Source organism: Canis lupus, chromosome 12 (genome assembly GCF_048164855.1).
Source record: "Canis lupus baileyi chromosome 12, mCanLup2.hap1, whole genome shotgun sequence".
Taxonomy (NCBI): domain Eukaryota; kingdom Metazoa; phylum Chordata; class Mammalia; order Carnivora; family Canidae; genus Canis; species Canis lupus.
The window spans coordinates 10585784-10609620 of record NC_132849.1 but is presented as its reverse complement, the minus strand read 5'-3'; the positions used below and the strand labels follow the sequence as shown (position 1 = coordinate 10609620).

At 47.1% G+C, this 23837-nt stretch overlaps 1 protein-coding gene across 1 annotated transcript in view; it reads left to right on the top strand.

The window, feature by feature from the left end:
• Positions 1-16241, top strand: part of PTGFRN (prostaglandin F2 receptor inhibitor) — an 83398-nt gene extending 67157 nt beyond the window's left edge. The window contains exons 7-9 of the mRNA XM_072769631.1: positions 6095-6199; positions 10933-11238; positions 12728-16241. Of these exons, the coding sequence (XP_072625732.1) occupies positions 6095-6199; positions 10933-11238; positions 12728-12894 (578 nt within the window). The 3' untranslated portion in view covers positions 12895-16241. The remainder of the gene's footprint in view (positions 1-6094; positions 6200-10932; positions 11239-12727) is intronic.
• The last annotated feature ends 7596 nt before the right edge of the window (positions 16242-23837 follow it).

Sequence of the window (23837 nt, the reverse complement as noted above, 5' to 3'; positions counted from 1 at the left end):
TGTGCAACCGTCACCACAGTCAACTGTAGGGTATTTTCATTGTACCCCAAAGAAATCCTGTATCCCTTAGCTGACACCCTTCCATTCCCAGCCCTCTAGCAACCACGAATCTATTTTCCTATCTCTGTAAACTCGTCTGTTCTGGACATCTATGTTACATTAATGGAATATAACATATGCTCTTCATGTCTGTTTTCTTTCCCTGTAGCATACTGTTTTCTCTCTTTTTTTGGTCTTATTTCGAGGATCATCCATGTTGTAGCATGTGTCAGTACCTTTCTGTGACTGAATGATACTTCACTGCATTTTGTTTTATCCATTTATCACCTAGTGGCCATTTGCGTGTTTCCAGTTCTTGGACTATTAGGAATGATCCTATGAATTTTTGTGTACAAATTTTTGGGTGTACCTACAATGCTTATTTCTTATTTTTAATGGATAAACCAAAACCCAGCTATTTTAGCTCCCTTAGAGAACACGGTGGAGTATAATTAAAGAGGGCACGGAGTCTCCAGAAGGGTTACATGACTTGCCAAATGTGTACGGTTCAGAGCCAAGACCCCAGTTGCATCAGGCCCCTGGCTTTCGCTCTTAGGGGTCCCTAGGACTGAAGGTGCTGGGTACTGTGTTTGGCTTGGCTCATAGACCAGTATTTCCACGCAGGAAATGAGTATCCCAGCCTATGCCTCACCTTGCTTTGGGACTAGAAAAAGATTTCCCATCAACTAGTTGAGTTGCCAGAGCTGTGGTGGTATGGATGAATATATCTGTCAACCAGTTCATTAATAGTTATTGGTGGTAGTCGTGTACGGCAAGGTTAACTAAAAAAAGGGCATTTTTGTGTCTATCCTGAATTGACTTTGTTTTTGGTTAAGTAAAATGTTTTTATGCTATAAGAACATGCCTCTGTTTCCTTCTAAGGAGTTTTTCAATTTCGGCTCTTATACTTAGTGCTATGATCTGTTCTAAATAAAAATTTTTAAAAGATTTTATTTGTTTGAGAGAGAGCATGTGTGCATGCACACACCAGCTGGGGAATAGGGAGAAGCAGGCTCCCCACTGAGCAGGGAGCCCAACACAGGGCTCAATCTCAGGGCTCTGAGATCGTGATCTGAGCTGAAGGCAGATGTTTAACTGACTGAGCCACCCAGAAGCCCTGATTTTTGTGTGTAGCAGAGGGTGGGATTCAGTTTTATTCTTTTGCATGTGAACACCCAGCCATTCTTACACCACTTGTTGAATAGCCTCTTCCTTTCCCCTTGACTTGTCTTGGCACACTTGTCAAGAATCATTCAAACATGAATTTAAGGATTTTTCTAGACTCCCAGTCCTATGGTGTTGCCCCATTTGTCTTTTCCTATACCAGTACCACATTGATCAGTGTAGCTTTGTAGTAAGTTTTCAAATCAAGAACTATGACCCTTTGTTCTTTTTCAAGATTGTTTTAGCTATTCTGGGTTTCTTGCATTTCTGTATGAATTTTAGGATTACCCATTGATTTCTGCAAAAATGACATCTGGGACTTTGGTAGGAATTGTGTTGAATCTGTAGATCAGTTTGGAGAGTATTGCCATTTAACATTATTGCCTTCCAGTCCATCAACATGGAGCATCTTTCTTTTTATTTGGGTCTTTAATTTCTGTCCATAGTGTTTGTAGTTGTCAATGTACAAATCTTGAACTTCTTTCATTAAATATATCCTAAGTATTTTATTTTTTGATGCTATTGTAAATAGAATTGCTCTCAATTTCCTTTTCCATTTATTCCTTGCAAGTATAGAGAAACAGAGCTGATTTTTTATGTATTGTTATTGGATTCTGCAACCTTGCTAGACTTATTAGTTTTAATTGCTTTTTGGTTGATTCCTTAGGATGTTTTATTTATTTTTTAAGATTTTATTTATTTATTCATGAGAGATGCACAGAGAGAGGCAGAGACACAGGCAGAGGGAGAAGCAGCCTCCCACTGGAGAGCCCATTTCGGGACTCGACCCCAGGACCTGAGCCAAAGGCAGACACACTCAACCACCGAGCCATCCAGGTGCCCCTCCTTAGGATGTTTTAAATACAATAAAATGGCATCTGTGAATAAAGACAATTCTACTTTTTCCTTTCCAAACTGAATACCTTCCAATTCTTTTTCTTGCCTAATGGCCCCGGCTGGCACCTCTAGAATAATGTTGTTGAATAGTAGCGTACAAGTGGACATCCTTGTCTTGTTCCTGATCTTACGGGGAAAGTTTTCAGTCCTTTACCATTAAAAGTCATCATAACTGAGTTTTTCATAGATGCCCTTTATTAAGTTGGGGAAGTTTCCCATTTATTACCGTTTGTTGAGTGTTTTTACCATGAAGAGATGCTGAATGTTGTCAAATGCTTTTTCTGTGTCTAGTGAGATTAAGATGATTATGTGGTTTTTGTCTTTTATTTGTGTATCTGTTTTACTCTCTGTAGGAGTTTATTCCATCTTGTTTTACATTTGTTATTTGATGTTTCTCTAGAATTGTTATGGGAAACCGGGGAGACATAAAATCTTTTGTATTTCTGAGTGAGGAATAGGTATTGCATCTATTTTTCAATTCTTTAAATCTCTGCATAACAGATAAAACGACTGCGGCTTCCTGCCTGCGGCTCAGGGTATGATCCTAGTCCAGGGATTGAGTCCCACATCAGGCTCCCTGCATGGAGCCTGCTTCTCCCTCTGTCTGTGTCTCTACCTCTCTCTCTGTCTCTCTCATGAATAAATAAATAAAATCTTTAAAACAAAAATGACTGTAGCTTCCAGGCTGAATAGACTGGCTAAGATTTTTATTTTATTTAGTCCACGGAGTTGTCATGGCCAGTTGACAATTTAATTAGGAGAAGTTGCCATCAGATCCACCTAGCACAGGTCCCTTGCCCCAAATGGCTCCCAGTAAATACTGACTTGATACTGTAGAGTCTTCACTTCCGAAAAATCAACAGCACACCATAAGATACACATAAGAAAGAGGTCCTTCCTGGTGTCCACCTTTCTATCCGCTGGCTATGGGGTGCTTGCTTCTTGGTTGTGAGGACTGTGTTTCCAAGGGACGCTGCTGAGTCGTGAATTTCACTGACCCAAAGTGTCAGGGAGAATACAGAATAAATGTTACCGTGTTCAAGGCGTTTACCATTACAAAAGGATAACAACAAAGTTTTTCTCCTGAATAGAGAAAACTTGGAAATACGATAAAGTAGAAGGAAAAGAGTTACCCATAACCAACCAGACACTGTTCATTTGTGGTGTTTGTCTCCCTGGAAAACTTCCCAATGTGTGTTTTCTTCATGACTCTGAGATCAGGCTGGGTATACAGTTTTGTGATCTGCTTTCCCCCCTTAACCTTCTAAAATAAGCAGTTTTCATGTTAAAACAAATTCTAGGTAAATAACAACTTTAACGATACCTCCTAGAATTTAGTTAGCCATTACCCTATTGATGGACATGCAGATGGTCGGCAATTTTGGCTTTCACAAAAATACTGTGTACAGCACTTTTTAGGGGGTGGGGTTAGCACATGATTCTGTCAATGTTTGTATTTAAAAGCTCAGTGTGACCCATGTACTCTCTGCAGACTAGGAGTCGGGGGACATCTAGTGACTCTGGTTGTTCACTTAAATTCTCCGTGCCGGAGTCTGTCATCTGTGAAGTTAACCAGACAAAATCCCTCACAAAAACAGCATTACCACAGAAATTGACCATAATAAAAATATTTCCCAGCCTGGGATAATGACCCACATTAACAGTGAGTTGTTGATTTCATTAGAAGGAAATCCACTGCTGTGAATATTTTACAATGAAGGCCTTTTCCCCGATCCATGTCTGCATGGTGAGCCTTAGCACAAATATTCTGTTGTTCCCACATCCACAGCCAATAGGGGAAATGAGAACCGTAACTTGTGACCTAGAAGGCATTTTGGGTTTTCTTTGGAAATGTAAAGAAAAGAAAGTGAGATTTGTCCAAATTGGTAAGTCTGTCTTTGCTGTTTCCAATTTAGAAACCTAAATCCATTTTGAGGGTCTTTACGTTTTATCATTTTGTGGTTTCTTACCATGAAATTTCTAGTCAGAGAAAAAAACGTCCTCATTGCTCACCTTGGTTGCTACTAACCTGTACTCCCAAGTGGCCAGGTATGGAAGTGCCCCCCAGGCATGAACACCGAGCCAAGGCGGAGCCACTGGCTTGATCCTGTCCCACCTCGCTGCAATAAACAGAGCAAATCCAAGGTGGTCAGGACCTGTGGGAACCATGGCTGGGAGAGGAGTTGATCAAAGGGCAGGCTGCTCACAAGTAGGTCAGGTTTCCTCGTCCTCTCTGCTCTCATCCCTTTCCCTATGCCCTGTGACCACCATTCTGTTACATTCTCCCCTACTCCCGGAGTCGATGCCCTTCTGCTGCTCTCTGGTTAATCTGAACTCTCACCGCCACCTGCTCAGGGCTGCCCCGCCTCCCTGGGTTGCTGGGTCCTGCACCTGCCTGTTACCTTTTTCCCAGCAGAACACCAACTATTCCAGGACTTGGCATGAGGAAAGCAGTCCGAGGAGTTTGTCTTCCACTCATGGTGAAGTGAAAATACAGCTTTTTTTAGCTCTTTGCCTCATTGGTTTGTGTGACCTTTACACACTTCTCAGTCATTTCTTTTGGATGTTAAAGCACTTTTTCCTTTTTGGTGATCTGATTTAAAAGTAGTAACACTTGTGTTCTTAGCTTCTGATGAGTTTCAGAATCAGTGTCCAGGGCTGTCTCTTTTTGCTTCCCAGGAAAGCCAGGGGAAATCCCACGGCACTGGTGTTCTGGAACCTTCTTTAGGTTTGCCTGTTCTTATTAGAATAAGGTAAATATCAGGCTCTTAGGATCAGATGGGCTTAAAGCTGTGTAACACTGTCACCTAAAACTGAAGAGTAAAGGGTTTTAAAAAAAAAAATGCAGTACATTGCCCCTCTCTCTAAGAAGGGGATAGGAGCCAGATTCCTTCCATGTAAAGCATACTTTTTTTTTTTATTCAAAACTCACTTATTTATGCCTCGTAATCAAATAGCATAATAATTGTACCTACAGTCAAATGCATCCAACTGACTCTGTGGTAAATATTATTAAATGCTAGCACTAAATTATCTCCATGTGTTTAGTCTTTATACTTCATATTTTGTAGCCATTTTTATGCTTACAACTCAGAACCTTGGCACATCTTTGCCTTGCACAGTTTGGGTAGACACATCTTTTGGCCTCTGGAAGAAGGAAAGAATCTTTCAAAGCAAACTGAATATTAAGGGGGTGTTCTCAGGAAGGTGTGTGAAACCAATCCTGTCTGGGTAGTGTTTTGAAGCAATACCCGTGTGCTGCCTCGGTTTCCCCTGACAGACTGGAGCCATGCCTCTGGTGCTCCCATTGTCCCCTATGGAGTGTCGTCATTGTAGGCATGTCTGTCAGCTGACAGCGTTGCAGCCTCCTAATGGCAGAGCCCCTGTCCCCAGCACAGCGAGGCCACTCACTCCATCGGGCCCAGAGTGGGACTATTTCAGTCCTGTTCCCTCTGATCTCCCACCACCTCTGTCAGAAAGTGAACCACGTAGAACCAGAAGCCACCTGGGCTGCATCAGGATAGTAGGTGGGGGTGGCCTTCAAAGGGGACATCAGAGAAGAGGGAAAGGAAAAGCCAGAAGCAAAAGTAATTTTTTTTTAAGATTTTATTTATTTATTCATGAGAGACCCAGAGAGAAAAGCAGAGACACAGGCAGAGGGAGAAGCAGGCTCCATGCAGGGAGCCCAATGTGGGACTCGATCCCAGGACCCCATGATCATGACCTGAGCCACAGGCAGATGCTCAACCACCGAGCCACCGGTGTCCTGCAAAAGTAGTCCTGTAGCAAGAGTTCTGTTGTGGTTGTAATTAAAGAGGATGCTTATTTGGATGGCCTGATGCACGTGTCTGAGGAGGAGAATAGCAACCTGAGAGCACCACCCAGCCCAGTTCCAGGGAAGATGGGCCACACGCGGATGCCCATTTGAGTGCCAGGAATGGAATATAAACAACAGCCTGAGTGGGAATAATGCGGTGCTCTCACTCTCTTCCAGGGCCTATATTTAACGCCTCCGTGCATTCGGACACACCGTCAGTCATCCGGGGAGATCTGATCAGATTGTTTTGTATCATCACTGTTGAAGGAGCACTGGATCCAGGTATTTCATCTTCTCTCCTTCCCCTACCCCGTGCTGCTTTCTTTTTTCTTTTTTAATTTAATTTTATTGTTTTTTAAATATTTTATTTATTTCTGAGAGAGACACAGAGAGAGAGAGAGAGAGAGAAAGAGGGACAAAGGGAGAAGCAGTCTCCATGCAGGGACCCTGATGCGGGACTCGATCCTGGGTCTCTAGGATCATGCTCTGAGCTGAAGGCAGTGCTAAACCACTGAGCCACCCGGGCTGCCCTATTTTTTTTTTAAGATTGATTGATTGATTCATTCATTCATTCATTCATTCGAGACACACAGAGAGAGAGAGGCAGAGACACAGGCAGAGGGAGAAGCAGGCTCCATGCAGGGAGCCCGATGCAGGACTTGATCCCAGGACTCCAGGATCATGCCCTGAGCTGAAGGCAGGCATTAAACCACTGAGCCACCCAGGGATCCCCCCCTTGTTGCTTTCTATAAATGCATCTCATGTCACCATGACACAGACGTGGAGGTCAGGGCTTGGGCTGCGTGAATCCCCAAACTGCCTCACTCTGTACTGGGTACTCAGGGGGAGCTTAAGAAATACTGTTAATGGATGCATCCATCTGTTGGATGATTTGAAAACACATCCAGACCTTGGGCTCGGAATTGCCAAGGTGGTCGGTGGGCCACTTCCAGGGCCGATTCAAGCTCAAGCTGGTTTAAAACCTGCTGGCAGAGTCCCACTCCTTTACTTTGTCTTTGATGCATTTATTCACGCAGATGATTTATTGAGCTGCTTCTGTTAGCAGGTACTGGGAATAGGGAAAGGATGAAAACAGTCCACGTCTGTCGTCATGGAGCTTGTGGCCGGGTTAAGGAGACAGACAAGAAAGCAGTCCTCTTATATACAGTATCAGGTAGTGTTACCTCTGTGATTAGGCACAGAGTGGAGTAAACAGGTAGCAAGTGACCAGGCGGTGCTGTCATAGTTTAAGTTCCTGGGAAATCTTTATATACCAATTTCTTTTTTTTTTTTTAATTTTTTTAAATGTTTATTTATTTATGATAGTCACAGAGAGAGAGAGAGAGGCAGAGACACAGGCAGAGGGAGAAGCAGGCTCCATGCACCGGAAGCCCGATGTGGGATTCGATCCCGGGTCTCCAGGATCGCGCCCTGGGCCAAAGGCAGGCACCAAACCCCTGCGCCACCCAGGGATCCCTATATACCAATTTCTTTGCAAAAAAAATATGTGTTGCCAACTGGATGCCGTAGAGCCGTGGGCCATCAGTTTTACGTTTTTGCTTCAGTGACCAGATAGTGTCCCTGCCTCACTCTTAGACCCTCGGGGTTTAAAACAACTGAAAGCACATAAGGTGTCTGTTGCCGAGCGTGACTGTACCCACCACCACGTTCTTCTAATGAGACTGGAGAACCTTCTTCACTGCCTGGGGGGCCGCTCTGTCCTTGGGCAGCTTTGTATCACCCGCCCCATCACAAGCAGAGCCATGGCCTCTCTGTTATTGGCCCCTTGAAAAGGCCAAATTGTACAAGACTCAGAGTTCTGTGGAGACCACTGGACCTGCAGTTCCGGGGTGGAATCTGGAAGCAGGTTCGCCTTCTGTAGTAAGGGCAGGTCATAAGCAAAGCGCGGAGGGCCTGCAGTGGAACCGGAGTGGACAGCATGAGCAGGGGCCTGGGCAGAGCTTGTGTTGAGCGGAGGCTGAGCTGGCTACCAGCTGAGATCCAGCTCCTCCAGGACCTCTGGTCGAGGGTGCAGGTGGTAACTAGTTCAGGGTCAGCAGTTGTTTTCTGGAAAGGGCCCTGGGAGGAAGTATTTTTGGCCTTGTGGGCCAGATGGTCTCTGCAGCAACTACTCAGCTCTGTCGCAGTAGTGTAAAAGCAGCCGTACACAGCATGTGAGCAAATGGGCTCCACCCTGTTCCAGGGAAGCTTTGCTTACAAAAACAGGTGGTGGGCTGGATTTGGCCTGTGGGCTGTAGGCCACTGACCCCTGGACTAGCTCACGGATACCAAATTGGCTCTCGCAGGGAACCTGGACCTGGTTGAGCTGCAGAGGTAGGAAAAAGAAGTATTGGCAGAAGATGGAAGAAAAGGAAAAGAATCCATCCAGTTGGTTGGCTGTGTTCTCAAGGGCACAGGGTGGGGAGCCTCAGTTCTGAGTAAGCCGAGGTGCAGAGGATCAGGGACACAGAGAGGGATTCAGAAGGGAAAACGAAAGTGAAAGTGGAGAGGAAACGGGCAGGGATTCCCGTCCAGAACGTTACCATGTTTACAGTTGAAGCTCATGTAAGCTGTATACACAACTTATTTAAATGTTCTTAGGAAAAAAAAAAAAAAAGAAGAAAGAAATGTTCTTTCTCAGCAAATTAATGGGTCAGCATGTGTGCCCTTCATGTAAAAGTCTTTTTCCTCCAGTGTAATTACAGAAGCTATAGGTGGCTGTTATCATGCAGATCACAGTTTTCCAGAACTTTGCACTGTTGGACTGTGTGGGTGGAAGATTCTGAGTAATTAAGCACACACTGTAATTTAGTATTTCCTCACTCATCTGATGGGCTGTGAAGGAATTTTCTTTTGGAAAGGACATACCATCTGAGTGGGCCAAGCACCCAGGCAGGCACTTCTGTGCCAGGACGGGAGGGACAGGGCAGGTCAGTGTCTTAGGTCAGGTTCTTGAGATGCAAAGCCTGAGACCAGCGTGCAAGTGACTAATTAAGGGTGTGCTTCCAGGGAGCAAGGGAGTCAAGACAGAGCAGGGAAAGAAGCCAGGCAACGATGTGAATTCAGAACAAGTCTAACTATCCGCCACCACTGCCGGGAAGCTCTGGGGCGTGGGTGGTACCACAGAGTAAAGGGACTGGCCTTCTAGATCCCTGCCATTGGTGAGTCACCACCCATAGGCTGAATGATATGGGAGCAAGGGTGTTTTTGAACCTTCAGGAGGCGGCTTCCATCAGCTGAAGCCTATCCTCCGGAAGAGGGTACAGGGGTGAGAATGTTAGCAGCCCACACCATCAGCAGCTGGCCAGGGCGGGCCCGAAGAGGCTCCGCTACAGGCAGTGAGGCCCTCCCTGTTAGCAGCATCCATTCCTAGACTGTGTATGTCGTAGTGTGGAGTCAGGACGTTCATTGTGGGCAGGTCATGAGCACCTACTATGTGCCAGGCAGGTGCTATTCTAAATTTCATTGCATGAAATTGCAGTATTCGTTTTACAGCTGAGGAAACTGAGGCACTGAGCATTAAGTCACTCCTCCAGGCCACATGGCTAGCAAGTACCGGTGCTGGGAGTCTAGTGCTGTAGCCTGGCCCTACAGGCTGTCCACAGCTCCATGAGGCACGGCCAGACTGGGGCTAGATTCTACTCCCAAGTAACTTTTTGCCTCCAGTAACAACCCAGCGCCTGCAGGTCACAACAGCACTGAGCTGGAGTTTTCGATGAGCATACAATCGGGGTCTAGGGACCCACTCTGCTCCCGCACCCTGAGGGTGGGAGGGCGTTGACAGCACTCCCTCTGCCCCCGGGAAGCCACGCTTCTTGGTCAGAGGTGACCCGTAACACTGGCAACCATCAGATTTTCTGCTCAAGGGTCACAGTGGGCCCACAGGCAGGGAAAGAAGGTACTTTGAGCCTTAGAGTGGCGAGCTGTCATCCTGTAGGTGGGATCGAGGTTTGCATGGGCCCTTGACATTTCCAAGTGAGTTGGGAAGGAAACATCATTGTACAATTTTATAGAAAGTCTTGCTTTTCATTTTGTTCATGTTCCTTTTTAGTACATAAGCAGGTATGATTTGCCTTCAGACAAAGGTTATTAGTATATTTTCATTAAATGAGTAGATGTTACTTTTTATTTAATGAAAATGGTGCTATTTAATGTTTATAAAGAAAGCCTTGTCAAGTGCATGGAAAATAAAAAGTATTTGTGGCCATATAGTCCTTCCTGGCCTGCTGGGTGTGCCCCAGGCCTGCCACAGCTGGTGTCACTAGGGACTTGCCAGAAGAAGCCAGGGGCTTATGACCTATACTCTTATCTTTACGTTCTGTGAGAGTTACCACTTGTGCCAGAGTCATCTTTTTTTCCTGTGCCCACATTAATTTATTCAAGGCCCTGAGAACCTTAATTTTGCAGAGTGCCTTGAGATTCAGCAGCGTCCTCTCTGGGACTGTTCACCTGTTTTCCACTTTCTCAGCTGGACATGTCTTTCCTGTTGTTTTGGACTTCAGCACATCTGTAGGGGAAAAACCACAGCGAACATTGAAACCTAACCTCCTTATAACTCGATTTTGTATGGTTCCCCTTGAGGTACCCTTTGTCCTAGACTATGTTAGCGTCCTCCTGGTCTTGGGCTCTTCTGCTTGAAACATCAGAGGGCCCTGCTTTGGGAGGCAGAGCCTGCAGTGTTGCCGCCTGCCAGCTCTGTGTCCCGTGTCCCCTGCGGGGGATGGTTTTGGGCATTCCATGGGCTGGGTGGTGGCGGCGGCACAGTTGAGAGGGTGGACTGTGGAGCTGCACTCCCCGGGTGAAGCTGTGTGCGCTGCTCCTGGCCCTGTGACCTCGAACAGGGTAGGGCAGGGCACGTGATAGTACCTTCATTGTGGGGTTGGGAGGAATCCGAGAGATTAAGGCATGGGGGGCAGCGCTGGCCCCTGGAGAGGTGCATGCGTGTTAGCCATAGGTGGGATTTCTGCCCGTTGCACTGACCCAGGCTTTCGGCCTGGTCTGCAATCAATCCACAGATGACATGGCCTTTGACGTGTCCTGGTTTGCCGTGCACTCCTTCGGTCTGGACAAGGCTCCTGTCCTCCTATCATCCCTGGATCGAAAGGGCATCGTGACCACAGCCGAGAGAGACTGGAAGAGTGAGCTCAGCCTGGAGCGTGTGAGCGTGTTAGAATTCTTGCTGCAGGTGCATGGCTCTGAGGACCAGGACTTTGGCAACTACTACTGCTCTGTGACTCCGTGGGTAAAGTCCCCGACAGGCTCCTGGCAGAAGGAGGCAGAGATCTACTCCAAGCCCATCTTCGTGACTGTGAAGATGGATGGTAAGAATGACATGCTGTTTGAGTGTCTGTGCCATGCTGCTACTGATGGATTCAGGTTGCTACCATTTGAGGAATGTGCCACAGCACAGCCTGCTCGCTCTAGACCTGGCCTGGGCCTGTACCCAGAAGGAGCGCAAACAGGCCTCCCCAGGTATGGTGTCCAGTGCTGGAGCCACCACCAGGGAATGATTCTCAAGACTCCCTGGAAAGATTTTTGATGCTTTCTGCAAATCCTGTGCAAACCCATGTTCCTTGGTATGGGGTCAGCATGGACTGCTAGGCAGAGGCAGAGAACGTCATCAAGAGAATGGGCTCTGGTCCCCCCAGAGAGCAGTGAGTGGGCTCCTGCCACTCCCGCCCCGCTCTTGGTTTTGCTTCTTGAGAAGGGAGGCTACACCTGGTGTCATTAGCATGGAGGGGGATCTTTCAGGAACCTGGGGATAGGAATGGGGCTCTCTGCTTTGTTAGCTCACGCTGACCACCAGAGTCATTCTAACTAGGTGCTCAGAGGGTCCCCTCCCCACCCGCCTGTTCCCCAAGCATCCCAGAGTGGGGGCAGTTGTTCCTTGACTAATGAGAAATATGTCTTCTCTGCAAAAAGCTTCAGAATAAATGAGAATGGGGAGATTCCATGGAGAGAATAAAAGCCCCAGTACCTCTGAGGATCAGGAGAGCCTTTGAGTGTGTTTCCCTGTTGAGATGTCAGTTTGGAGGAGACTGGAATGGGAACCCAGCTTGTCCACAGATGACTTAGCCTTGTGATCCTTTGTTTCCTCTCTCATGCAGTGAGGTAACAGTCTCTCATAGGGCTGTTTTGAAAGGTGAGCCACATTAAATGTCAGGCACCAGCCAGCATGCCAGCCACCGCCCAAGGAGAACTGGTGCTTCTGGGAGAAGGGATTTGGGATTTGAATGTGTGCGATCTGTGTAGTGTTTGTGCATTCCTGACACTTCGTCATTTATACCCTATTTGCATCTTAGAAATTCCTTGCTTGAAGTAGCTCCATATGAAAACCCAGATTTCCCATACAAGGGAGCGATTATTCACTTTGCTAGATAATTTACTACAGTGTTACTTAAAATAGCTCCCCTCAACACACTTCAGTTATTTGATGCACAGAATTGATTTATGAACAGTTTTTTTTTTTTTTTAAGGATGCATCTGCTGTCGAACGCACGGTGCCCTTATACTGACTTTTAAAGATCCATCTCCTGCCAAAACCCTAAAAAGCAAGCCAACACTCGCAGACATCAAATGAAATCCTTTTTCCTTTTTTTTTTTGTTTTCTCCCCCACGGATCGGGGTCCGGTGTCATCTGCTCACTTTGTGGACGGCTCAGAGGGCTCCTGTCTCTAGCACCGCACTAGGTGCTAGATACAGCCTGAGCCCGAGCTGCCCCCTGGGGGAGACAAGATGGGATGGGGAGGTGAGGCTAGGCGGTGGGCTTCCCGAGGCCTAACCTGGCATCCCTCTGTCGCTCCCTCCCAGTGCTGAACGCCTTCAAGTACCCGCTGCTGATCGGCGTGGGCCTGTCCACTGTCATCGGGCTCCTGTCCTGCCTCATCGGGTACTGCAGCTCCCACTGGTGCTGCAAGAAGGAGGTGCAGGAGACGAGGCGCGAGCGCCGCCGGCTCATGTCCATGGAGATGGACTAGGACCACAGCGGGGGGAGCGGCCACCGAGGCGGCGCAGGAGCGGTATGGGCGGGAAGAGGACAGCAAGCTTTTCATGCGAAGTGTGTGACACTAAAACCCAGTCCTCTCTAATCTCAGGTGGGACCTGGCGCTCTCTCTCCTCTGCATGTCCAGTCCTGAGCGCGGACACGTTTACCAGCACATGGCTCTTCTTCCCACGGCACTTTCTGGTAGAACAATCACGTGTGTGTCTTCCCAGCTGCGGCTTTTTAATGGTTACCCTTTGTCTAATTTTTTTCTCCTACCGGTTTATAGATCTCTGACCTGTGTGCGTTAGTATGTTTGGTTTTGAGGGGTTGCGGGGAGGGAGGATGATGGCTCTCAGAGTTCTTGGTCTTGGGGAGGTGGGGAGAGCAGAGCTGCCTGTCGGGAGTGCCGCCGGCTGCAACCCCCTGGCCTGCATAGACCTGTGCTGAAGGCTAAACTGGTGGCTTTGACCACCCTACCCATCCCCGTATTTTCAGGGGTTTAGACCACATTTGAAATCTAAACTTGCAGTATCTAACTTCTTACTGAGCCCAAAGGCTTTTTTTTTTTCTTTTCTTTTTTTGCTACTTTGCCCCCTTTCCATTTCTTTTATATTTGCTTTTATGTGAGTGTGCTGACATGGCCCTGGAATCTAGAATTTGGCTCTCCACCAAGCACCTTATCTTGCCACCTTAGCCTTAAGAATGAACATGAATATGAAGAAAAATACACCGCCTTCTCTGTCCAGGGCAGTAAAGAGGGCCTCAGGGAGGAGGAGACTGGGGACAAGGGAAGGAGTGGGCCCTCCCTCCAGTGGTGCTGAGGTCATGGGGCCCCAGGGAAAGCAGACACAAGGGGGTCCTAGGAGCTAAATGTCCGTAGTTCACGCGAGCTGCAGAGAGGCTGTGGCTCCCGGGGATGGCATCTGGAGGACAAAGCCACCTCGTCCCCATCCCTTGCCCTCGGTGAGTGGCAGAAGCTTTGGCCACCGGGGACTGGCGGCGGCACCTGCAGACGCCCCACGTCCTTCACGGGCTGCGCGGGCTCCGTCTCCTGAAGGCTTGCTGCTGCTTGCGAGACTGCCTGACTTCACAGAATCAGAAATTGCCTGGATGAAGACCATGCATTTTCCATGACCTTTTCAGCCCTTCAGGTCTTTGTAAGATCCCCTGCAGGGGGTTAGTGAGAAAGGGTATGCTTTGTGGTATGTTTGCTTTCCTGTTAGGAACACGAAGGAAACCAGCAATTTACCTGCCGTGTGAACAGCCTACAAAGTAGATCTGAGAGCAATCCATTCTGCCCAATTGCTCATACCCGGAGTAGGACGCGGACCAAAAGAGATCCTCTGCTCCCCAAGGCATGTGCCCCTGCATAGCACTGGCCTTTCGGAAGCATCCCAGTGGGGTTTTCTGAGGCTCACTGGTGACTCATGCCCTGCATTGCAATCCTCTGCGCTTTTATCCCGGCTCTGACGGATCTAACACTGCTCTGTCTTCCGAAGGGAAAAAAGATTCATTTGTTTTGAGCAATAAAGTCATACAAAATGATGGCCATTCATGTGCGGCTCTTTGTCATAATGGGCCGGACGAGCCACACTCCCCCACCCCTGGCTCGCCATCGTCCCCTCCACCTCCCTTGCTTGTGCTGCCCGCTTGTCACCGAGTCTCCCCCCACACACACACTCAATCTCTGTGCCCCGGGGAGGGGCAGATTGCCACCCAGCTTCCCCTTTGTGTCCCACCCACCTAGGGGGACCACTTGTGGTAGACACTGCACTAACAGTAGCAGCACAGATGCGCTTCAGGCCCCATGTCTGCCCCACCAGAGCGCGGGTGACCAGAGGAAGACGAGGAGGCCTGGAGGACACTAGATTTGGGTCTTTCCTACCAGTCCTTTCTTATCCATGCTGTTTCAGAGGAGGTGGGTCACAGGTGATTATATTTACAGGAAGGAAACTGAGAACATATATATAGGTGCTATGTTAGTGACACCAGTGCCCTTTGAACCCACACAGTTAATCGCTTTTTAATGAAAATTCAGGATTGTCGTAGTGTGTGCAGGCCCTTCTTGGTAAGAGGAGAGGGTACTTAGCTGTGGGTGTGACCAGGTGGCCCTGGGTATGACATAAAACCATGGATGGATCACACCGGACACTTGGCAGTAAGAAGAGTAACGTGTGCTCACATGCTGTACCTTCTCCTTGCAAACTGCCACTGTAGCTCAAGACTAGGGAGGTTCAGGCACTGACCCCGACCCCAGCCTCTGATCATTGGGCCAAATTCCAAGTCGCCTTGGGCCTTGTATGGAGGAGGAAGAAATCCCAGGGTCTTCTACCAGGGACCACAATCCTCCCAGAGACCAAAACTGGCCTGGGATGTGTGTCCTTTTAAAAGTGTGAGATGCACTCTTTTGCTGTACCAAATAGGGCTCCCCACAAAGTGCTCTTCCGGGAGGGGTTCCCGCCAGAAGCACTGGTATGAATGGAAGAAGCAGCTAGCCACAGTTCACACAGATGAAATTGCACTTCTTAGTGAAAAAGAAACTTTATAAAAAGTTTGGGTTTTTTTTTTTTTCCTAATTATAAAAATATCCCCAGAAAGAGCCTGAGCAATGTTCAGACAGAAGCCTCGAAATTACTTTAAATTGTTTACTTTGTAATGTTTACATGCATACACTTTTCACTTTTTAAAAAAAGAAAAAAAATGCAAACTCTGACTTTTTAACAACTTTTCAGATTTTTCATGGGACGGTGGAACTCTGACTCACCAACTGGATTTACATCTTAATTTAGAAATGTATTTATTTGTGTGTTTCCCTCCCTACCCATGTGGTTTTCCCCTAAGATCCTGGCAAAGGATGCCCCCTCCTGCCCAGACCCTTGTCTGTTTTCCCCGGTGGCTCTTGCTTCTTGCTTTGCAGACTGCCTGCAGCCATGATTTTGTCACTGACATCTGTGAGCCAAAGACTGAGCCTTTTTTGGCAGGAATATTAAGCAATACTACACAACTTGCTACTTTCAGAGAACTTTTTTTTTTAGCTTCACCGATGACAACAGAGGAAGAAGGGGACTAGGATTTTGGGTAAGTTCTCCTCTGTTGTTTGACCAAATTCTCAGTGATAAATAGTTGTGCGCAGATCACTAGGAGAAAAAAGTTTGACTTTGTCTTTCTTAGCGTGGCACATAAGGATCTGCCGATTTCACATAGGCAGAGAAAGGGTCTTGTGTATTTTTGTCCATCTCTGATGTTATATGAACTAATTGTATTGTTTTATACTGTGACCACAAATATTATGCAATGCACCATTTGTTTTTTATTTCATTAAAGGAAGTTTAATTTAAATTGAAGTTGTGTGAGCAACTTGATCTTGGTCTCTGTACCCTTTCATTTCCTCTGCATGAGGGACTGCAGCTGAATTCCAGGTGCATCTCTAGCACCTTCCGGTCTCTCTGAATACTGTGATAGTGCTGGATATTTTCACTAAAGACAAAAGAAGTGGATTTAGCAGGATCAGTACCGGGTCCCCGCCGAGTGGAAAGCGGAGGCCAGGGTCCTGTTGCCTAGTAGGGCTTCCTAGTTCTTTGGTGAATATTCTCATGACCTTATGGGTCCCTCGTCGTGAAAGGGGGAAGCTAGGTGTTGTTCCTCTCTGTGGATGAGGAAACAAACATGAGGTTCTATGACCCTATCGTGACTGGAACACAGCGGCTCTTCTGACTCATGACCCTGTCTGAAGCCAAACAGGTCCAGAGAGTACCAACTCCTGTGATAGAAAAGCAGTGTTCCTCTCCCAGCTGCTGGCTTCCGGAGAAGCCCAGATGGACAGGAGGGAACAGTGAGAGCCCCAATTCCCTGCTGGTCTCCCTTCTCCACCCCCTACCAGCAGCACCCTGTCCCCCGGCACCGCCACTCTGCCCCCTGTGAACCCCGGCTTGTGCCCCGGGCAGGGAGCATCTGTCACTGTGAGGTCTTCAGGGGCCAGGTCTGTGTCCTGTTTATTCACCTTGCCTGGAGGTTGGCGATTCTGGACACAGAGAAGGTGCATGCAGTTTAGAAATGCACAGTGAATGCTCTCCTGTGGGCACACCCATCGCCACGAGCTTCTGGGTGAACTGGAAGGATTCTGCTCACTTCAGAATGTGACAGTCAGAGCTGGGTTTGAGCAGGCCTCTGCTGACTACTGAAACTGTCCCTCCTCAGTTTATGTGAAAAACAAGTCAGAAATTTGCTTATACACCTACTGGGTGCCCAGGCATTGTGCTGGTTAGTGCAGGGACCTTGCCACTCACTTGTTTCTGCAGGCTGTGGCACATACTGTTTGCTTGCCTGGAAACCTCTCCTACCTGCCTGGCTTGTACCTCTGTTTCAGGGCCCAGGAAGCATTTTTGTTTTGCCCTTCTAGGCTGGGGAAGGTCCCCTGACAAATGCTCTGGAAGCCTGAAAGCATGAGATCGGGGACCATTCACTGCTCTGCACCCCCTGCCCCAGGGGGCTAATTATGGGAATAGCTAGCACTGGGATTATTACAATGTGCCATGCCCCAGGTTCAGTGCCTCAAGTCATCCCAAGGTGGCTACAGCAAAAGCTCTCTTAACTGCTCTCCATGTAACTAGGTCTTCCAGAAAGAAGCTACTCATTTCCTCTGGCCCACAGACCAGTGTGTGTGGCGCCCTGTTTTTTAAAACACGGGTTTTGTCATTATTCGGTAATAACAGGGACAGTGGAACAAGAGATGACTGCCATTGAAATGATAGTGCATTGTCCCAAATCCCAAGAGGAGGGGGCGTGCCCTGCCACAGTCTGGGAGGCCACACCAGAAAGGCAAGAGCCCATCAGAAGGCAGAGGGAGGGAGAAGCCTGGACAGCAGCCTCTAAGGTGGTTTTCAAGGGAAGGAACAGGCAAGTCATGGTCCACAGGCTTCAGGATGATTCTTTGGATAATTCCAGTGGGCTCTGGGGTACAGGAGCTATCCCTAGTCACCTGGTCCTGGGGTGAGTAGGGCAGGGGACAGTGGTCCTGGGTGTGAGCACCGATGGAGAAGGTGGCAGGGACGTGGGGCCTGGATCGGTGGCTCTGTGCATGGAAGGCATGCTCTCAGTGAATCAGTCCCTCCCTCTAGGAAGTGGCTGGCTCCTGCAGGGGCAGTCTTCAGGATCCATGAGGCCCTACCATAGCAAAGCCTTAAAAGACAGGAAAGAACGACATGATCAATACACTGGCCTCACAGGGCTTGTAGACTGCTCAGGCACCAGAGCACCACCTATTGAGGGGCATTCTCCTGAGTGTGCCATCTGATCTGTGTGTTCGCCACCAGTACCACTTCCTGTGATTTCATAAACTTGGGCCACGGTATGTAAACCAACGAAATGTGAGTGCCAAGGAAGGAGCTGTCGGGATTATGAGGTGATGATGCCTGGGCATTTTTCCGGGCGACAGTGCTGCTCACACCCAGAATTTAGACACTTAGCTAAGGACTTGAGTTTAGGAATCCTGCCATAAGTTCCTGCTTTGCTTTTCCCTGGGTACCATTTACAGTAACCACTTGGGGTCAAGCCCTAGAAAAGTTAGTGACCTCTACCCCAGGCTCCTTAAAGGTAATAGGTGCTTGCCACTCTGCTCTCTGTCTCCTGCTCACTTGTGACCTGGTGTGGAGGGCAACCCTTACCCCAGCTCATTGCCCTCACCCCTGCTGAGGGGATGTGTGAGTAACAAGTCTCTTTTAGACAAGGTATGATAGGTCTGGTTTATGCAGGGAAGGGACAGGAAGCTCCAGACAGCAGATTCCTTACCTAAAGGAAAGAGTTTGGATTTGATCTAGACATTTCTGGGGAGCCACTGAAACATTTGAATCAGGAGAATGAATGGCTGCGTTGACATGTTCAGTCACTCTGGGCTTATGTCCAGAGATTGGTGAGCAAGTCTGTTAGTTGAGGTGAGAATACGCTGTGTAAGATCCATAGGAATCTTTCTCCAGTTCTCGACTACACCTGACATTTTCTGTGAGTTGATTAACAGCTCTAATTATCTCAGATGATGGAGTTCCTCCTGTTACAGCTCCCATTTTCAGAGATAAGGAGATTAGAACCGACATTAATTTGCCCAAATGAAGCAAGATTTGAACCCAGACCTTTCTGACTCCAAAGTCTGTATATTAGTGCCCTCCCCTTACCTGCAGAGGACCCCAGAGGAGGCCTGAAACCCCGGATAGGACCAGACCCTATATTTACTATGTTTTTTTCCTATATGTTCCTATGCAGTTTTAGCTTATAAAAATTAGGCACAGTAAGAGGTTAACAATGATAACTAATAAAATAAAACAATTTAAACAATATGCAATAATAAAATTAGCAAAGGTTCTCTCTCTCTCTCTCTCTCTCTCTCTCTCTCTCAATATCTTACTGTCCTGTACTCACCCTTCCTGTGATGACGTGAGATGGTACCACACCTACGCAATGAGGTGAAGCACTGTGAATGCTGTTAACATCGTGACTTAGCATTAGGCTACTCTTGACCTCATGATGACATGACAGGAAGATCACCTACTTCCAAAAGGCCATGGTTGACTGCACAAAGTGAAGCTGTGGGGAAGGGGAGACCACTGTACATGCTCTAAATCAGTACACCAGCCACAGTGCCTGTACATTTTAGGCATTCAGCAAGTATTTGTTGAATAGATAGAAAGATGAGTAAGCACTGGACCCCATCATTATGAAATTTATGGTCTTGGAGGAGAGGGAGGCACATAAATAATTCATGTTATCACATAAAAATTATACAATTTGCAAGCCTAGATTTTAAATTCCTTAAATAAATAGGCGTTTACCAGGGAGGGAGGGGACAAGGCTCTAAGCAGAAGGGATAGCATTTGCACAGTTAAGGTTGGAAATGATGGTAAAGCACAGCAAAAGTACAAGTGGTTCCATGTCTAAAGGGTGAGGTGGTGGGAGAGTTTGCCAGGGCCAGCTCATAAAGGTTGAGTCAACAAGTTTGGACTTGATCTAGGAATTTCTGGGGAGCCACTGAAACATTTGAATCAGGAGAATCCATGGCTGTGTTGACATGTTAGATCATCCCGGTAGCAGGAAGCAGGGTGTGCAGGCAAGGCCGGAAGAGGAATTGAACCACGTTAGGCCAGCAGAAGAATTGAGGCCCTCAGTAGTAACAGCAAAAGGTAGGATGAGTCCATAGAAGATTTGAGGAAGAACTGATGGGACTTTATAAGTGGATGTGGAGTGTGGAGGTCAAGCATGGGTCTGGGTGGTCATTGGTGCATCCCACCACGATGGACACCACCAATGAAAGAGAAGACAAGGATTTCAGCATCGGACTCCAATTTGCATTTCCCGGAGGACTTTCAAGTGCAGATGCTCTACACCCACTAGGTGGTTAGTGTGGCACTTAAGGGAGAAGGTGGGGTTGTAGTATATCTGTGATTGTCAGCATACAGGTGGGGCATGAGAGCAGCATGAAGAGCAAAGGGCTGATGAGAGCCCAGGAAAAGACCAGAGGTCAGTGATGGGCTGAAAGGAGGATCCAGTAAGAAGGGGCCCAGGGTGCTGAGGGAAGATCCTGGACAGAGTGCAATCAGAGGAGGAGGGAAAGAGTTCTAAGCAGGTTTGCCAGTGGGTGCACATACCTGGTGCCACAAAAGACCAAGCGGAGGGAAGAACTGAGCAGTGTCTACTATTGTGACATCTGGGGGGGATGTTTGTGTGCAGCCAAGCCAGGTTGCAGTGGGCTGAAGTGATAGTGAGTTAGGAAATTAAACAGAACACAGGACACTGGGAAACCACCAGAAATTTGAAGAGAGGAGCAAAGACAAGGTAGTTGGGAACTAGGGTGAAAATGTGGCCATTTAGTAGGGTGGGAGGCACCTGAGCTTCTCTATGGGCATCTGTATCTAAGGGAATAGGAGGAACCCAAGACCCAGGCAAAGCCAGCCTCCTGTCTCTCCTCCTCCCTTTTTCCTCTCCTTGGGACTTAATCTCTACCTGCAACATGGGGCTTGACCTCAAAACCCTGAGATCAAGAGTCACATGCTCTTTCAACTGAGTCAGCCAGGTGCCCCCCACTCCTTTTTTTAAAAGTCAGAGCTGACTCTCACTTAATCCCTGATAGGAAATTTAAGGACTAGCCCTTGCCAAGGGAGTAGCTAAGCAGATGGCCTAGGAATCCCTTACTTTCTGTTGCTTTTTCTCTTCTGCTACCACCCCCTATTTCCCCATCTTCTTCCCCCAAGCCCGCCCCCACCCAACACGCTGGCTTTTGCCTCTGCCCACAGAAGCCCAGTTGAGGCTTTTCCCCGCAGATAGGAGGTGCCATGCACCTTGAAAAGCTCTTCAGCCTAGATTAATTGGCAGCTTCCAGTGGAACCGGGCAAGTGGGAAGAGACCTAGGTATCATTCTCCAGCTTGGGGCCAGGTCGCAGCTGGGCCTGCTCAGGACCGGTTTCTTCCTCTGTTTCACGAGGGTGTTGACTGAGGTCACTGTGATCCCTTCCTGTGGGGTCACTACATGATGTTCCAAGAATGTAGGTCAGTTCCCGGGTTTCTTATATCTTGGCCAGTTTAACACTTGCCAAGGTGAGGGTGGAGTGACCCTCAATTTAACCTGAATTGTAAGAGCTCAAACAGAATCATGACTAGCTTCCTGCTGATCCCTTGGGGTTTTTCTTTTCCATCCTCCAGTCACACACACTATCCCACACACATTCTGCCTTCTGAAATCATGAATGGCAAGCTAGAAGATACAATGGAAAGAGTATGATCATCTCACACCTGTTACAATGGCTAAACCAACAACACAAGAAACAACAGATGTTGGTGAAGATGTGGAGAAAGGGGAACCCTCTTGCACTGTTGGTGGGAATGCAAACTGGTGCAGTTGCTGTGGAGAACAGTATAGAGGTTCCTCAAAAAGGTAAAAACAGAATTTGCAACACAGTCTAGTAATTCTACTACTGGGTATTTACCCCAAGAATATGAAAACACTAGTTCAAAAAGATCTATGCACTCCTGTTTATTGCAGCATTATTTACAATAGCCAGATTATGGAAGCAGCCCAAGTGCCCATCTATCCATCGACAGATGAATGGGTATATATATATATATACACACGCACCACACAATATTACTCAGCCATAAAGAAAAGTCTTGCCATTTGCAACCGCATGGATGGCTTTAGAGGGTATAATCCTCAGCAAAATAAATCAGAGGAAGACAAATACCATAAGATTGCACTTGTGTGGAATTTAAGAAACAAAATAAAGGAGGGAAAAGAGACAAACCAAGAAACAGATCCTTAACTCTTAAGTAGGTGTTTGGGGGATCTGGTATGATTCAAATCATATGACAATGATGATCACCAAAGGGGAGGTGGTTGGGGGATTGGATTAAATAGGTGATGATGGAGATTAAGGAGTGCGCTTGTCATGGTAAGCACTGGGTGATGTATAGAATTACTGAATTGCTATATTATATACCTGAAATTAATATTAACACTTGTATGTTAACTATACTGGAATTTAGAATTAAAAACAAAACAAAACAAAAGACACTGAACCAAGAGGAAGAAGGCAGCCATTTCCTAGCCATACCGCCTTGGCCAGGTCAGTTGATTCCTCTGAGCCTGTTTCCTCATCTGTAAAATGGGATTCGTAATACCTGTCACATGGTGATGTGAGCCCTTCCATAAAACCATGTATGTGAAAGTGTCTTGTATGGAGCCTGACAGGTAAAAAGTCCCTGATGAAATAGTTTGGGGCCTGCATGCTTCAGACAGGAGGCCACAGTACCCAAGATTTCTGTGATTTTGTGGAATATTTGTGCATGTCAAATCTGAAAACAACAACAACAACAAAAACCACTTCTTTTTATTAATCTTCCAGGAACTGGAAAATAATTTTTTTTCGTTAGTACATTCCTGTGTTGCTTTGTCCGTTCCTGGCTCTCTCTCTCCGTCTGACTCAGGAAGTGCGTTTTTACATTCTTTTCGGCTGATACAATTACAGTGCAGTGATTCCCAAGGTAATAGAACAACACTCTCTCTGGCTTTATCTTTCTTCTTTTTTCCCCCTTGACAACAGAAAGCTGCTTTTTTTTCCTTCCCTCCAGAAAAGAAGCGACATCACTCTGTCAATGTTAATTCTGCAGAAATGGAGCCACTAAAATAGAAAGAGGGGAAAAATTGGCAATAGCTAGAAATGAGAAGTTGTATAGCATTTATTTGGTGGAATGTATTTCAGGAATACCGATACTATGAATTATTGGCAATGATCATCTCCGTGGTCAATGCTCATTTCTAAAATAATTCTCTTTTCAGTGCATGCAGCAGCACATTGGCTTCATCGGTAGCTCTAGTCCTTTTTGCCCTGTAACTTTGCTGTTCCCCTCACTAAAAAGATGGAGCCTCTTAACCCGTCTCTTGCATTTGGACTTGGTCATGTGACTTGCTTTGATCTATGGGATGTTAGCACCATGATAAAAGTAGAAGCTTTAAAAAGTGCTGTTGTGTTTCTACTAGTTCTTTTGGACTCCTAACCTCATCATGAAAACCAGCTTGGGCTAGCCCATTAGAAGGGACAGCCAAGGCTGTTCTAGACCATCCAGCTGGGATAGGTGACTCACAAGTCTGTGAACAAAAATAGATGTTGACTGTTGCAAGCCATCAAAGTGTTGTGGTTTGTTCTACAGCAATAACTAACTGATATAGTGTGTTTGCCTAAAATTTCAGTGCTTGGGGATGACCCATGCTTTCTCCAACTGAAATGATGGACAAATTACTGTAGTTCAAGCCCCACTGATATAATAGTCAACAGCCTGGAAAGGTCGTTTGAAATCCCCATTCAAGATAAACTACCCTTTAATTGTTCCCTGAATATAACCTGTGCATCCCTGCCTTTGTATCTTTGTACGTTGCATTTCTCCCTCCTGGAATAT